This window comes from Heterocephalus glaber, unplaced genomic scaffold (assembly GCF_053883595.1).
Source record: "Heterocephalus glaber isolate CG9 unplaced genomic scaffold, H.glaber_assembly_v1.0 deba00001465, whole genome shotgun sequence".
NCBI classification, from domain to species: domain Eukaryota; kingdom Metazoa; phylum Chordata; class Mammalia; order Rodentia; family Bathyergidae; genus Heterocephalus; species Heterocephalus glaber.
In genome coordinates this window covers 30886031-30902149 of record NW_028258312.1, presented here as the reverse complement: position 1 = coordinate 30902149, position 16119 = coordinate 30886031, and the positions used below count along the sequence as shown (strand labels likewise).

The window sequence follows — 16119 nt, the reverse complement described above, 5'->3', positions numbered from 1 at the left end:
CTCTCAGTTTCTGAGACACAAGTTTAGTTTTGCCTGTAGAATCGTGGCTACTTGCCTCCCGTGGATGGATTCTGTCCACAGAGAGGTCCCCAAGAGCCACCCAGCAGATTTGCTGCCCTTCCGTGGCTGCTGAGCTCTGCTGGGTGGGGAGGCAGCTGTGTGGAGAGCCTTCCCTTCTCCTCACTCGCCTCCCACCCCGTAACCCTTGTGCAGGACACCAGGCCCTGCACAGGACGTCGCTGTCCTTGAGTGGCAGCCCACTGGGAGTGGACTCTGCACTTCCTGGTTTGGCCCCGCCCACATCCTGGCTGCTGTCTCCTTATTCCGGTCACCTCCCCTCCCTGCTCTGCTCCCCGTGTCCCCAGCCTGTGGCTCAGGCTCTGCACAAAGCCTGTCCTCAGGCTAATGCCAGCCTGCTCCTGCCACCCAGGGTGTCTCCTCCACAGCTGCCCACCGCCTTTCTTCAGCACAGCAGAGTGACTCAAAGGTCGCCTTATGCACGGGTGGCCTTAGTAAGAGCATTAAAAGCAGGCTGTCCAGACTTGCCTTTTGCCCTCCAGTCCCGTGGCTGTCTTCAAAGCTGCGAGCCTTGTACACAAAGCAGCTCTTTGGAAACCTAATGGGAAACAGGGCAGGGCCTCTGGACAAATCCTCTTTTCTCTGAGATGCACTCTCAACCCACAGCCCCCTGGAGACGGAAGTGCTGTCTGGTCTCGGGCTGCGGGACTGCCTTTCCGGTTCCAGTTCCGGTTCCGGTTCTGTAAGCTCCAGTGAATCATTCAGATGCAGGCGTTCCTCGGAGAGGCTCAGATGGAAGCTGCTCTGGACAATGTTTTCTCAGTTGCTATTGCTCCCTGCCACTCGCCTCTTCCCAGCTAGTTTTGTTTTAACAAATCTTTCATACAGTATTTGCACTGTGCCGCCTGCTCCTCGTAGCCCCCCACTCCACATCTGTCGAACTAATTTCCCAAGCCAGTAGTTGAAGAATTGGGTGGCTCCTCACCACTTGTCTTTTTTGTTTTTAATTTGTTTTGTATGAGTGGGATACAGAATGGTTCTGTCTGTGTTGAAGATTGGTACATGCACACACAGCATCTGGATCATTTTCACTCTCCTTCACCACCCCATTTCCTGCCTTCTCTCCCTTACTTTGTCCTCTGAATTACTTACAGTTTGGGTTTCCTGTATAAGAGAAACCATGCAGTATTTCAGCTCGTATTTCTGGTTTGTTTCTCTTAGCATGATGGTCTCAAGGTGCATCCATTCTCCTACAGATGACTCAAGTTTATCCTTCTGTATGGCACAGTAGTGCTCCATGGTGTGTAAATGCCACGTTTTCTTTATCCACTCATCTGTTGATGGACACACAGGCTGCTTCCAAGATTTAGCTGTGGCAAATTGGACTGCTATAAACTTGGGCAGCGTCGGTCACTGTAGTATGGAGTCTGCAGCTCTTTGAGGGAGGTCCCCAGAAGAGGCACGGCTGGGCAGTGTGCTTTTAGGAATCTCCTTCACTGTTTACCTCCAGGTGTCTTCCCGTGTTCCTTTTCTCATTCATTCAACAGATACCTGCAGGTCGGCCAGGACCAAGGCACTATGCCTACCAAATGTGGAGGTGAATTCTGTCCAGAGCTTACTACCTGAAGTAGGAGCTCCTAGACAAGGGAGCCATGTCCTGCTTACTCTGTCTCTGTAGTTTCAACAGTGCGTTGAGTAATGAGCGACTGGTAAATGGTAAACGCGTCTGGACTATCTAGAATTTCTCTGGTATTGCTTTGTAGGATTTAAGGCCAAACTTACCGCTCTTCCTTAGGTTTTTCAACTCGGATGTTCTTATTCCAAGTGTGAGTAAGAAGCACTGATGACACTTTTGTGCTCAGGCCGTGGGAAGTCCAGGAAGAGCCTGCCCTCGTGGCATCTCCAGGGGAAGCCCTGGTGCAGAGTTGTCGTCCCTCAGGTGTGATGAGGACCCAAGGTGACTGGGCGGGCATGACGGGCGGCCCTCCCACTCTCAGCCAGCACCGTCTCTGCTGGGTGGAAGCTCCAGGCAGCTTCCCCACCACAGCGCGGAGCAGTGTCTCTGAGCCCAGAGGAGTCTGTCCCGACCTGTGGCGGCTGACCGGCCTATCTCTGAGACATCACTTGGCATGGCCACCTCTGTTCGGGTTACAAAATGGCGGACTCTGACTTGAATCCACACCAGTTTACAGCCTCCATTTTGTGGAGTCAAGGAAGACAGCACACATAGCATGCTTCTCAGGTTTTTGAAAGTTAAATTCCTGTCTCCTATGTGGAACCTACCATGGCTCAGCTCCTTTAGGACCCCTTGGTTCCAGATTTATGTGTTATTTGTGTGGGTTTCCTCCACTCCACTTACTTTTGCTTTCCTCGTCCTCTCTGACTGTGGCCACTCTTAGATACTGAGAAAACCCCTCCCCTAGTTCTCTTTATCCCCAAACCGTGCGTGTTGGTCCGAATTCCCCAAGTTGCTGGTGTCCTGGGGCTGGGCAGTCTTCTCCTGACTGTTACCTTGCTCCCCCGGAAGAGAGTGGTTTCCAGCATAGCCAAGGTGCCGGCAGGTAGTGGTTTGAACATGCTGGGTAGTCCGGCCTGTCGCTGCCCCGAGCACCCTCGCCTTGTGTGATGGAGTCTCATCGATCTCCCAGATCGCGGATCTGGGTCCAGGAGTGAAACTGCCCCCGACTGCTCCCCAGGCCAGCCGTACTCCGGCAGTGCCAGCAGCCCAGCGGATAGAGGCTCAAGCCACCTGCTTGGAGGCCTGGAGGTCTGCTGCTGGCCGCCTGCAAGCCTGGGTCGGACGTGGGCGCTCTGTACCTGGATGTCCCACGGGTGGAGTGGGAAAGGGCTGCCCGAGGGCTGAATCCGGGCAGGTGGTTCAGTGATAGTTAGGGCTGTGATTGTCCAGCAGTCACGGCACCTGCAGGGAAAAGTGACCATCCTCGCTCTTTGCTAGCAGCTCATCTCACGTTTTCTGCACCCTCACCCTGAAGGTGAGGTGCTTTCTTTTGCCAACCTCTGTGACCTCAGCCGGCTCCCTGGACTGGAGACAAGCTGAGCTCACTGGTTTCCTGGTGACTTCACAGCACCTGCCGGCCCAGTCTCCCACCCAGGCCACGCACCCATGGCCCGGCCCACAGTGCCACCTCCTGGCCGTCTCTGCTGTGAACCCACTGGGGCCCAGGGCACCCGACCCCGTTAGCATCCACTTACAGATGCGTCTCAGTAGGAAGTACTGCACGCAGAGCAGGTTACCCCCGGAGCAAGCGGCAAATGTCTTTTCCGGCCTCAGATTTTTTTCTGCTGAGGAACAGCTATACAAGGTGTGATCGGAAAATAAGGTGAACATTGTAAAAATTTTTGAATCTTTATTTATAGGAAAAGACATAGTACCACGAATCCCCTCACAGTCCTCTTGCTTTGAACACACCCGTCCCATGCCCTTGCTATTTTCTGAAGCAGCTCTGGAGTCCTCTCTCCTGAGTGTTGTGGGTCCCTTGTGCTGGCTTCTGTGTTCCAAATCCATTCAAAGCATTGCCCTGTTGTGGTCATGTGGGCTTTGGGGCAGAGCTAGAAGCTGCCCGGTGTGGGATCCGACAACTAAGGGGGATGAGGGCACAGCCTCGAGCTTTGACGAGCTACCTTTCTGTTGGATGACGCTGGGCAGCAGCAGTCACCACGTTTCTTACCACCCTTCATAAAGACACTTAGAAAGAGGACTCCAGAGCTGCTGCAGGGGGTGGCAGGGACGCGGGATGAGTGTGTTTGAATGGAGGCTGAGGATTCTGAGGGGCTCCGGAAATGCGTCCTGTGTAATAAAACACAGGATAGTCAGATTACACCTTACAGTTTTAAAAGAGACTTTGAATCACCAATTTGTATTTTACATGCATTTATCGGAGGGTTCAGGTTTTGTTTGCTTGTTTTCTGAGGGGTTGTTTATTGTGTGACTTTAAAAAAACAAAGGCCGTGCCAGCCTCACTGCCCAGAACACGGCCCTGGACCCCGGAGACAGCTCACTGTGAGACACAGGAGCCCAGAACCACTCCACGCCCGGGGAATCAGAACCCCCATTTGAACTTGTGGCCTGTGGTTCCTGTGCACAGGAGCCAGGAGCCGGAGGGCAGAGGTGTCCTCCTCCCACACACCATCCCCTCCAGGGTCTGAGCTCCACCCCCGCAGTCAGCTCCTCTGGGCCTCAGTGGGCCCCCGAGGTCCCAGCCCTCAGAAGGGCATCTGCTGCTGGGCTTGGGGAGGAGGAGCTATGGCCACACCCGGGAGGTCGCTCCCCACCCCTGGAAATGCATAGAGAACATGAGGTGCTGACTGGGCAGCAGGGCGGGTGTCCCGCTGTCCCTAGCCAGCAGCCTCCCTCAGTAGAGTCTGACAGACATCACATCACAGAGTCCTCCCCAGGCCCTCCCCAGGCAGTCCTCCGGGAGGTCAGGATAATAAACCTCCCTCTGCTTTCCTTAGGAGAACCTTCCCCTGTCCCCAAGCCTTCCCGCACCCCTGTGGAGCCCAGGATGGAACTCAGCAGGTGCCCGGAGATGCTTGTTGATTAAAATACTAATTAAGCCTCAGCAAGGCCCGACAGCAGCCCGATGCCCTTCACCTTAATCTGAGGTTTATGATAATCAGATTATGTGCATCATTAGAGACTCTATGAGCTACACCAGGACTCGGTTGTCTCCCTAATGTACATCAGAAATTCATTAAGGAAATAGACTCGCCCTGGCCCAGTAATCCTTTGGTAGTGCAGACAGACCCAGGGAGGGGAGATCATTAGCTCCTTGCAAAACTGTGCCCTTCGCCTTGAAATGGGGAGAGGGGAGCAGCAGCAGATTACTGTCTTCTACTTGCATGCATTTTAAAAGGAAAATTAACACCAAGAAGGTGTTAGGCAACACAGGTGAACTTTTAGGAGCACATTGTTAAGGTGTCTTTCTGGATGCCCCCCAAAGCCTCCTGGCCTTGTAGAGGAGCTGGAAGATGATTGGACTGTGGGGGTGCTCTAGCTGGCTTTGTGTCAGAAGAGGCGGTCCCTGGGGCCTGGCCTGGAAGGGTCTGTCTCCTCCTTGGCCCCTCCCTCTCACTGCTTCCTGCCTGCCATGCCATGAGCAGCTGTCCTCCACCAGGCCCCTCTGCCAGGCCTCCTGCCTGGAGCCAGCGGGCCATGGACTGAACCGTGAACCACCATAAACCTCTCCTCCCATAAGTTGTGGGTGTCAGGTCTTCTGACTGAGGCATATTATCGGAAGCCCCGGGATTGATAAGAGATACTAACATTCGTGTTGCCCCCCAGCAAAGCCCAGTGTCTCTTATATAATCCCCAGGAAAGGATACTATTGTCAAACAGTGGACATGAAATATTAAGAATTAGGGTGCAATTTGCCATCAAACTGATAAAATACTTGATTCAAATTGACAGTAAAAATACTCAACTGAAAGTAGGTTAGACTTTTGCACTGTCTATAATTTGTGACGTTATGGTCATCCTGCCCCTCACTGATGTGATAGAGTAAAATTGTGCTGTTTCCTTTTTATCTGATTCATTGCACTTAACAATGTTCTTGGCAGCCATTTAAAAGAATTCAGAACATCTATGGTTCAAAATTACTTAAAGTCGGGCCGGGGATTTAGCACAGTGGTTTCGCTGCCTGCTGCACAAGCACAAGGACCCGAGTTCGATCTCCGGTACCAAAAACAAACAAACAAAATTACTTAAAAGGTTATTATAAGAATTTATAAGTTAATAATATAATGGTTTGGGCCTTTGACCCTGCCAAATGTTGCCCCAAGAATAGGAAATCTCAGCCTGCACATGGACATTGCTTGGGGATGCAGTCAGAAACCCCAGCAGCTGGGCCCATCCCAGCCCCTCAGCCAGGCTCTGGGGCTGGGAGTGGCTCTAGGCTGACTCTGCCACACTCTGTACCACACGTTACTCTCGGTGTCCACCTTCCAGAGCTTGTCACGAGGAATGGTGTCCCAGTCACAGAGCAAGAACTTTTAGAAAGTAATGTTTTTAAAAGATTCATTCTACTTTATAGGATTTTGAACTCAACAGTGAACTAAAGATGAATGTGCTGAGTCTGCTAGAAGAAGTTTTGCGAGACCCAGACCTGCTCCCCCAGGAGAGGAAAGCCACGGCAAACATCCTGAGGTGAGGGCCTCAGTTGTCACCCGGCACCCAGGTGGGTGACGGCTTCCTGTGGCTTCCTGAGCTAGTGGTTGGATGTCTTCCTAGTCCCCTCCTCATGAGAGAGCGGCTGCCAGTGCTGTGTGCTCCTAGCCCTGCTTGAGAATGGGAAGCCTGCCTCTGTGTCCTGAGGCCTGGCGCTCTTCTACCATTCTGCTTCTCATTTCCTCTGCACTGCAATCTCTGGAAGAAATCTTCTTTCTTCCACGCCTGGCCACAACGTCTCCTCTGGATTGTACTGTTTTAGCCACTGGCCAATAAGTCATTCTTTGTCCCCATTAGCTAGAGCTACCATGGCCACACCATGCCCTGGTGTAGGGACTGTTACAGGTCGACTCATGTCTCCCTCCCAAAAAAGTTATGTTGAAGTCCTAACCTCCTGTCCCTGAAATGCAACCTTCTCTGGAGATGAGACCACTGCAGATGGAATCAGTTAAGTTGGGGTCAGACTGGAGTAGGGTGGACCCCTAATCAAATATGGCTGGCAACCTGGAAGAGGAAGGTCTTGGAAGATAGAGACACAGAATGTCATGTGAAGATGGGGGCAGAGGCTGGGACAGTAAAACACAGACACTGGCTTCCTGGCAGGCAGTCTAAAGCTAGGAAAGGCAGAGACCGTGTATCAGTCTCTTCCCTGTCACTGGGACACAACACCAGACACCTGCAGTTTAAAGGAGGGGAGGTTCATTTGGCTCATGGTTTCAGTGGGTTCAATCCATGGTTGGCTCCGTGGCAGAAACACCACAGTGAAAAGTTGTGGCAGAGGAAAGCTGCTCACATCATGGGGGCCAGGAAGCAGAGAGAGGGGAGGACCGGGGACAGGAACACACTCTTCCAGGTCATGGCTCCAACCAGGCCCACCTCCTGACCGCTCCTTCAGCATGGAGTCATCAATGAAGTCATCCACTGATGAGCACAGGGCCCCGTGATCCAGTCACTGCCCATGCACTTAAGACTTTGGGGACACTTTAGGTCTCAGCTGTAGCAGAAGGGCCCCCTGCAGATTTCAGAAGCTGTGTGGCCCTGCTGACACCCTGATCTCCAACTCTGCAGAGCTGTGAGGCAAGGCAGTCTGTCACTAGAAGCCACCAAGTTGGTGAAGTCCCATTAGGGCATTCCCAGGGAGCTGTGAAGAGTCTTCCCTGCTTTTCCATTCCATGAAGATATCTCACTGAGTCCAGAGTTTCACAGCTGAGTCTATTTTCAGACGTTAAAGTGATAAATATGGATTAAGGTAGAGGCTGGTTTCGGTGGGCGAGCGCTTATGAGTGGGAGCAATCATTGTTCCTTTTCATGGAACAATGTGGTATGCTCTTTGCATCTAAAAACACTAATGTTTAAAAACTACATTCCGGAAGTTTGTGCCTTATGCACATCTGACTAAGTAGCCGTCAGGGACACGGGGGCCTGAGGATTGGCTGGTGCAGCAGGACTTCGCCAGGCTTCCCTAACCCCCCCGCCCCCGGGGAGATTTCCCTCTGCGCCAAGAGGTGACCCCAGAAAACAGCCAGCTGAGATCAGGGCCTAGGATGAGTCCTGCCCACCACCCAACTCTTTGTCCTCATTGGGCCTGCAGTGTGCCGGCTCTGTCTGCCAAGGGACCCAGGACGCAGAAGCGGGAGCGGCCATCTAGTGGGCAGACAGCCCTGCAGCGCCACCCTGAGCAGCCCCGGTGCTGACCCTTGCAGGGTGTCCTGGGCCTAAGTCTTGGCTGAGCCGCCAGGTTTCTCACCTCTACCTTGGGGCTGGCGGGGCCTACATCACAGGCTGTAGTGACAACCACATGACCCTCCGTGGTGCAGGACAGTGATTCTGGGAGGGAATCAGAAGCCCTGGGAGCTCTTAGGAGAGAGTTTCAGCCCTCGAGCTGCGGGGCCCAAGGCCATGTTCCTGCTGCCCATGCAGAGAGCAGACCAACACCAGGCCGGGGCAGCTGCTCTCCCTCTGGTTTTAGACAGCCTTTAGTTGTAGAGTTGAAGGAGGACCTTCCTAGGCCCAGAACTTTATAGTCCCATTTCCTTTTACCTATTTGGTGTCACACTGCAAATGCGCAGTTACTAAATTGATGACACTGCTTGTAGATGTGGGGACAGGGGACCCCAGACCCTGGCGTGTTTGCCACAACCCCAAGGTAGCCAGGAGGGGAGGAGCAAATCTGTCCTCCATGGCTGGACCAGGGGTGGGGTGGCCAGCTGTGAAGGGACCGGCGTGCACCTGCTGCCTGGGAGCACAGGTGATGCCTTGGGAGGGAAGAGTGACCGTCGTTCAGTCCCTGCCCTCTAAGTCTTGTGTGAGTCCGGGTTTGCAGTCAGGACCACATGCCCTGTTTCCTATTATCTGTCATTTACTTTGCTCTTTAGTTTACTTATACTTTCATTGATATTTAAGCTGTCGGATTTATTTCACTGAACACTGGCCTCACAGTGCATCCATTTTCCTACAAGTGACTCCTCATGTAGTTAAATGTGGCCTGACATGGGGAGCTGTGTGCCTCTGTCATACAACCCGGGATGTAAACAGCGAACCTGGGTTAAAACAGAAGCTGTCTGTGGTGAGCAGCCTGCCTCAGCATCTCGGGTTTTGGCCTTACTGGTGAATCCACATTGTCACTCTACATAGTCTGTCACCTGGTTTGTGCTGAAAACCTCTGCTCAGGACGTTTCTAAAACACCATCTCTCCAACGCTGTGCAGCTAGCTATCTCCAGAAGATACTCCTATAGGGATGCTTGGTAGACACCTAATATGCTTCAGAGTTAAAGTCATTAACTTCCTGGGCCTCACACAAAGGTCATCCGAGCCCCAAAGCCCCAAGAAGACAGGAGATGCCAGACCGCCTGCCCGACGGCACCAGCGTGTGACCGAGTGGGTGTGAAGGTGGACGGATGTGGGGAGCCATGAGGGGAGGCGGAGCTCAGGTCCTGGGTACAGCCAGGCCCTGGAACCCCTGATCTGCATCGCACGTGGTCACAGGGCCGTGTCCTCCCTCTGCAAACTGTCGTGGGAAGGCCGAGGACCCTCTGGGAAAGGGTCCTGCGTGTCCCCGTGCGTGGCCCGCGTGTGAGCGAGTGGGCCTTGGGGACAGTCGTATGTAACCTGCTGTGCCCTTCACCGGGAAGGGACTCTCCGTCCCGAGACGACAGGCATAAGAGGAGCAGGGTCTGCCGGTCAGCGTCCTCCTGGGGAAGCAGAGGCAGGAACGCTGCTGGGCAGGGACCATCTGGGTCCGGGCACTGTGTGTCAGAGCTGCCCCTGCCCCCCGAGGGCCAGGACCACAGTGAGCCATCTCGCTGACCTGGGCTGGGGATCGGGGCTGCTCCAGCACTGAGCACGGCAGAAAATCGCATCTGTACCTCCATCTCCATCTCTTCCCCTCCTCCTCCTGCACCTCCTCCTGCTCCCCCTCCTGCTCCCCCTCCTCCTCCCGCTCCTCCTCCTGCTCCTCCTCCTGCTCCTCCTCCTCCTCCTTTTTCTCCTTTTTGGGGGCATTGGACAGGCTCCACACTGGGCTACTTTTTATTTTTTATTTTTATTTTGAGACAAGATCTTTCTAAATTGCCATAATGCCCAGGCCGAGCTTGAAATTGCAGTCTTCCTGTCTCAGCCTTCCAGAGTGCTGAGATTACAGGCGCACACCACCGTGCCCAGCTTCCTTGCTTCATTTAAAACTGCGTTTCTCCAGAGGCCTTGAGCCAAGCAAGGCAGGCAGCCTCTCAGAGCTTGAGGGGCAAAGGACGTGCCTTCTCCGTGGGCTCTGAGGGACCAGCCCGGCTGACCTCCAGAGCAGAGAGGCTACCTGGTTTGGACTGCTTGTGTGTTTTAATATGTGCTCGGAACTTTGGGGAAACTAAAATGCTTGGCCATGGTGGCTTATGCCTGCAATCCCAGGATCCTGGGAGGCTGAGACAGGAGAATCTCAAGTTTGAACCTATCTAGGGCAACTGAGCAAGATCCTGTCTTGAAATAAAAATAAAAAAGGCCCGGGGATGTGGTTCAGTGTGAAGGCCCTGAGTTCAGTCCCCAGTGCGTGCGCGTACACACACACACACACACACACGCACACGCACACACGCACACATACAATACTGGCCCGAACTGCAGGGTGTAAAGTTGGATGTCTTCTCAGTGTGCTTCTCCTGGACTCTGAACTTCTGCTGGACAGAAAATGGCCTCCCACTTTGAAGCCGGTATCTTAGGTGTTAATTTATGAACATTATTTATTACAAATTAGGTGTTCCTTCATTCACCATTTGTCCGGAAAACAGTTTACTGAGGCTGACCGACACGGCATGTGGGGTACATGCGTGGCCGGCAGAAGGCAGCCCTGTCACACAGAAAGTGCTCTACGCCTCGCTCTGTCTAGGCCAGAAGTGGTGACTGCAGAGGGTCGGGGAGGCACTGGGGAGCGGATGTGTGCTTGGGCCTGTGACCGGGCCGGGATTCCTCTCCGGATGGCCTGCAGGACAGCACACCGACCCCCCAGCCTCCCTCTGACAGCTGGCTCTGAAATCTCCATCTGAGGCCAAGTCCACGCTCCTGCTCTTCCCTGCTCACCTTCCACTATCTCACAGTCAGTCTCTCCCCCAAGTTCAGTCCCTACTGCACCCCACAACCTCGCTCCCTCCCAGGCCTGAGGCCCTACTTCCTCCCACCCTGGGAAACACCTGCATTCTCTTTCCTAAGAAATGAGGGTTTTCTTTTCTGCATCTAGCCCAGTGATGGCAAACCCCTTTGAGCTTTCAGTGATAAAATCACCCTGCTGTGGCACTTGTGCTGTGGGTTTGCCACCCTTGATCTAGGCTATTTTGATTCTTTGTAGGGCGCTGTCCCAGGAGGATCAGGACGACATCCACGTGAAGTTAGAGGACATAATTCAGATGGTGAGCTCTGCCACCTCCCCGTCAGTCACAGTGACCCCTCAGGCTCAGGTGACCCTGTGCCATGGCTCTGTTTGGGGAATCGCATTCCGGGATCGCGAGCTTAATGTTGGCTTGGATATTTTTGAGCTTCCTGCAGTGTCTGTCGTGGCTAGAATCTAGGGACGGGCTTCTCAGTGCTGCTGCAGGCGTGCTGCCTGGCTCCGGGACCTGCAGGGAGGGGAAGGCCTGGTCCAGCTGCCCGCAGCCGCCTCCCTCCCTCTTGTGTTGCAGACTGACTTTTCGAAGGCCGAGTGCTTCGAGACCTTGTCGGCCATGGAGCTGGCTGAGCAGATCACACTGCTGGACCACGTCATTTTCAGAAGCATCCCCTACGAGTGAGTATGGCCTTTGCTGGTGCAGTCTCGGTTGCCATTGTATTGTAAGGCAGAAGTGTGTGTGTGCATGTGTGCATGTGTGCATATGTATGTGCATGTGTGTGTGCACACACAGAGGTGTAATTATTATTATTGTTATTTACAGTACTGGGGATTGAACCTAGGGCTGAGGACACTGCCCCCGGTCTGGGGAGAGCAAAGCCCTCCCTGGGAACCACGTCCCAGAGAGCCCAGGGCAGCGTGGAGGGAACTATTCTGCTCCCCGTTAACATCCTTGGTAGTGGTGGATTTTGGGGGGCCCTCTGCTGAGGATTAACATTTAAAAGAAGTGAATCCATGGAAATCATCTTGGTTTCTGAGTTAGTACCGAACTTCTTTATTTCTTCTCTGTTAGTGGTTGGTTTCCAAATTCAGAGAAGCCTTTACAGGGACAAGTTCCACACACCTATGGGGAGAAAGCCTGAGCACAACAGAGCCTTTGTGTTCAGCACCACCGGGTGGGCTGCTGGGCTCCCCGGTGTGCCCGGAGCTGGTCTGTAGCTGCAGGTGGCATTCCAGGCAGTGTGGATTCAGTGTGTCCAAGTTCACGCTCACCATTCAGGACCATCACCATGCTTCCTGAAGACCTGATGGATCTGTGTTTTGGTTTGACCTTTCAGAGAGTTTCTTGGGCAGGGATGGATGAAGCTGGACAAGACCGAGAGGACGCCCTGCATTATGAAAACCAGCCAGCACTTCAACGACGTGAGTACCCGCCAGCTCCCTGGACTTGGCACGTGGGAAGATGCGTGGGAGGGTCCGAAGAATCCTTCAGATCAACTCCACCACCTGCCTTTCACTCAGAATGATGCACAAGTCAACACAGCTGAACCCCCTCCAGCAGCTCACAGGGTTGTGGTCATTTCCAGTCACTCCCTGGCCTGAGAGGCTCCATTGAAGGAGTCTGGTAGGAGCCTAATGTCCATGTGGCCGGGATGACTGTTGTGCTCATCATGACCTGTGGCCATCCATGGACAGACAGAGTGAGCAAAGCCTGTGTCCCAGCCTCTGGTGGTGATGGTAGGGTCGGTGCAGTGCCACCTCCTCACGGCCGAGTCCTCAGCCCAGAGTACATCCCAGCACGAGATGGGCTCCCTAGAGCGTGGTCCCATGGTCCCATGGCTCTCTGGGGCAGTGACCAGCTGCAGGTCCAGCTCCAGCCCTGCCTGCCCCCTGTATGAAGACTGGAGCTGCTACACCGCCGATGCTCAGCGCTTCTGTCCTCCCGGTCTTTCTGCTGTGGGCACATCCAGGAGAGATGGGGAAGGGTCTTCTGGCCTGGTTGAAGGGAAGCCTGCCTTTCCAGGTCCATGAAGCAGCAGGGAAAGGAAAACCCATAGTGTTCAAAACAGCAGAGGAGGCCATAGGCACAACAGTGAGCCATCCAGAATCCAAGTACAAAAACAGTGTAAGAGCTGCGAACAAAAAATATGGTGTTTAGTTTTTTGTTTTTATTCTTTAGAAAGACACATTGCCATGAATCCCCTCAGAATCCTCCCTCTCACTTTAGACACTCATCCCATCATCCTTGCCACTTTCTGCAGCAGCTCTGGGGTCCTCTTTCCTGAGTGTCTTTAGTTGCACTATTCTGGCTGCCTCGAGTCCTGAACCAGTTCAAAACGTTGACCTTTCACAGTCGTTATGACTCTGGGGAAGAGCCAGAAGTCACACAGTGCCGGATCCAGTGAATCAGGTGGATGAGGACCCAGTGCCATGTTTTCACGAGCTGCCTGTCTGTTGGATGGCACTCGGTGGCAGCAATCACTGTATTTTTTAAAATCACACCTTGGAAAGACTCAGGGAAAAGGACTCCAGGACTGCTGCAGAAAGTATCAAGGATGATGGGATGAGTGCGCTTGAAGTGAGGGTGAGGATTTCAGGGATTCATGACAACGTGTCTTTTACTATAACAGAACTTTTTTTTTTTTTTGGTATCGGGGATCGAACTCCAGGCTTTGTACTTTCAAGGCAGGCGGCAGAACCACTGAGCTAAATCCCCAGCCCACAGAATTTTTGAATGTGAACATTCATGTGCATTTTGATTGACAGAACTGTGCCAGGCATGCTTGGGGCACAGATGCTGAGCATGTGCCACGGCCCCATCAGCACCATTGCTGCCAAAGGACAGGTGTGCTGCACACCTGGGTCACTCTGAGCAGCTGTGAAGAGCCAAGCTCTGTCACCTGCATGGCACCTGCTCTGGGGACACTGAAGTCTCAGGTGCAGTCACAAGCTCCATATCCTCCACTCGCATGGCCGTGGCATGTGCTGTCCACAGGTGGCCACCGGAAGTGGTCACTGCGCCCATTTCCTGCTCGCAGCCCGGTGGACGGCTAGCCATACAGTCGCTCTGTGGGGTCGGGGTCACCGTGGACACCTGTGCCCTAACTCACCCACATCTCGCACCCCCTCAGCCCCCACCCGCCTCCTATCTGTCCTTTCCTCCCTTCCCTCCGGGATTGCCCGACTCCTCTCCCCGCCACCTCTGGGTGCCCTGGCCCTCCCTGCAGGCAGTATCCCCCCCGTGCCAGCGATTTGTCCATGGTCCCTTTGCTCATGTCCTGCTCTTCCCCTATCCCTTCCATATTGCAGAACTTGAGCTTCTCATGCTGGCCCTGACTAAGCATCATAGTACTTAGCCTGGAGGCAGTGGGTCCCTTTAACTGCTGGTGACAAATTACAGGAGGGAGCAATGCTCTCTCGGCCTCCACAGCTCAGGGCTTCCAGCTTGAGAGTTGATCGGCTTAGTATTTGTCCTGCCTGCCTGAGGGATGTGAATGTTCCTTTCCCTGTGATAACCGGGCTCCCAGAGTACAGATCTACACACTCTGTGGACCAAGAAGTGCACGTCCCCAAGAAGTTACACCGGGATTTCCAGGCTTCGCTTTCCTCAGGAGCCAGGTTATCCCATCCCATTTCCTCCGTGATTATTTGCGATATCTGCTGAATCAAGCTTACTGATGAGCAAAGTCACCTTTCGCTCTGATAAGCTGGATTGCAGAGTGCTGTCCTCCCACCTAGAATGAACAGTTACTGTCGTACAGATTTGAGTCTCTTTATAAGTTGATGTCCAAACACAGAATATGACTCCGCAGTACTGGGCACCCCGCTTTCCTGCTGGGTGTGCAGGGAATTCGGGGGTTTTGCCTAAACGCACTGCTGTGGCGCCTGAACGGCCTCCCTGGTCTCTGGTTGTCGCAGATGAGTAACCTGGTGGCCTCACAGATCATGAGCCACGCTGACGTCGGCTCCCGCGCCAGTGCCATTGAGAAGTGGGTGGCGGTGGCAGACATTTGCCGATGCCTGCACAACTACAACGGCGTGCTGGAGATCACCTCAGCCTTAAACAGAAGCGCCATCTACAGGCTGAAGAAAACTTGGGCCAAAGTGTCCAAGCAGGTGAGCCCGGGTGCCACATCGCCTGCTGCTGGGAGGGGAGGGCCGGGATGAATGTTACTAATTAGATTGCAAGCTCAGCTGAGCAGCACAGTGCCAGAGCAAGACGCCCATGTGAATAATTTCTGTGTTCTTACCACTTACCGCGTCCTACTTGTGTGCATGCCCAAAACGTTCCCTGAAACATCTGGGGTGATCGCATACAGTGTGCCTGTCAATCAAGAGAGATCTGTTGGTGACTGATGGAGTGGCTCTTTCTGCCCCAGAAAGTGTACAAAGCAGGGCCATAAGATGCAGCGTTCACCCTCCTGTTTGTCATTCATGTAGCAGATCTAAGGTCTGGCTTAATGGCATACATGTGTACAAATACAACTTTTTCAGTATTTTCCCATTGGATTCCGCTTGCCTGTTGCCTGTTTTCATTCAGATAATTTCGAGATGCAAACCAGACCTCCGTTCTTCCCTGGTCTTCTCCCAGGCCTTCTCTGGGGTGGGGTGGGGGCTTCTCTGAGCTGCTGGACGTCTGTCTGCACTTTGGCCTCCTCGTGCAGTCCTTTGCTGGCTGCACATGGACACAGGACTGCATGTGTGTGCATGCTTGCCCACCCTGCCCAGAACTGTGCCCGGTGGTAGCAGCCAGGAAGCTGGGCTGACCTTGTCCCCCCCTTTCTCATGGATTCTGCTGATGCTCTGAGCCTGGGTGTGTCTCATCTCTACCACAGGCTTCCCTGCCCCTTGGCCATTGTATTAGTCAGCTTTCTCATTGCTAAGACACAGTACCTGACATAGCTTAAAGGAGGAGAGGTTTAACTTGGGTCATGGTTTCAGGGGATTCGGTCCATGGTCATCTGGCCCCAAAGCAGAGCCATCATGGCGGAAGGGTATGGGAGACGCAAAGCTGCATAGTTCATGGCAGCCAGGAAGCAAAGCAGAACAACAGTGCCAGAGAGGAAGGGAAGGAACCAGACGTAGACCCCAAGGCCACACTTCCACAACCCACCAGGCATCCAGGAACCTGCTCTACAATCTGCTAGGTATTCCTTAATTCAGTGGAGTTGACACCTCGGGCTTAAGGGTTACAGCTAACCCTGGAGGATATGTGATTATGAGATTGATACCCCACCCTTTCAAAGGGCCTTGGGGGGATTTTCCAGACTCTTCCAGGATCCACTGGTGCCAGTAGGCATGAGGCAAATTTTCCTGTTCTCTCTA

General features: G+C 53.5%; 1 protein-coding gene across 5 annotated transcripts in view; it reads left to right on the top strand.

Annotated features, from left to right (window-relative positions):
• Positions 1–16119, top strand: part of Rasgrf2 (Ras protein specific guanine nucleotide releasing factor 2) — a 182165-nt gene that overhangs the window by 152124 nt on the left and 13922 nt on the right. For all 5 annotated transcript variants that reach the window (XM_087180737.1, XM_087180738.1, XM_087180741.1 and 2 more), the window contains 5 exons: positions 6072–6184; positions 11038–11098; positions 11369–11472; positions 12132–12216; positions 14713–14910. In XM_087180737.1, coding sequence (XP_087036863.1) covers positions 6072–6184; positions 11038–11098; positions 11369–11472; positions 12132–12216; positions 14713–14910 — 561 coding nt within the window. The remainder of the gene's footprint in view (positions 1–6071; positions 6185–11037; positions 11099–11368; positions 11473–12131; positions 12217–14712; positions 14911–16119) is intronic.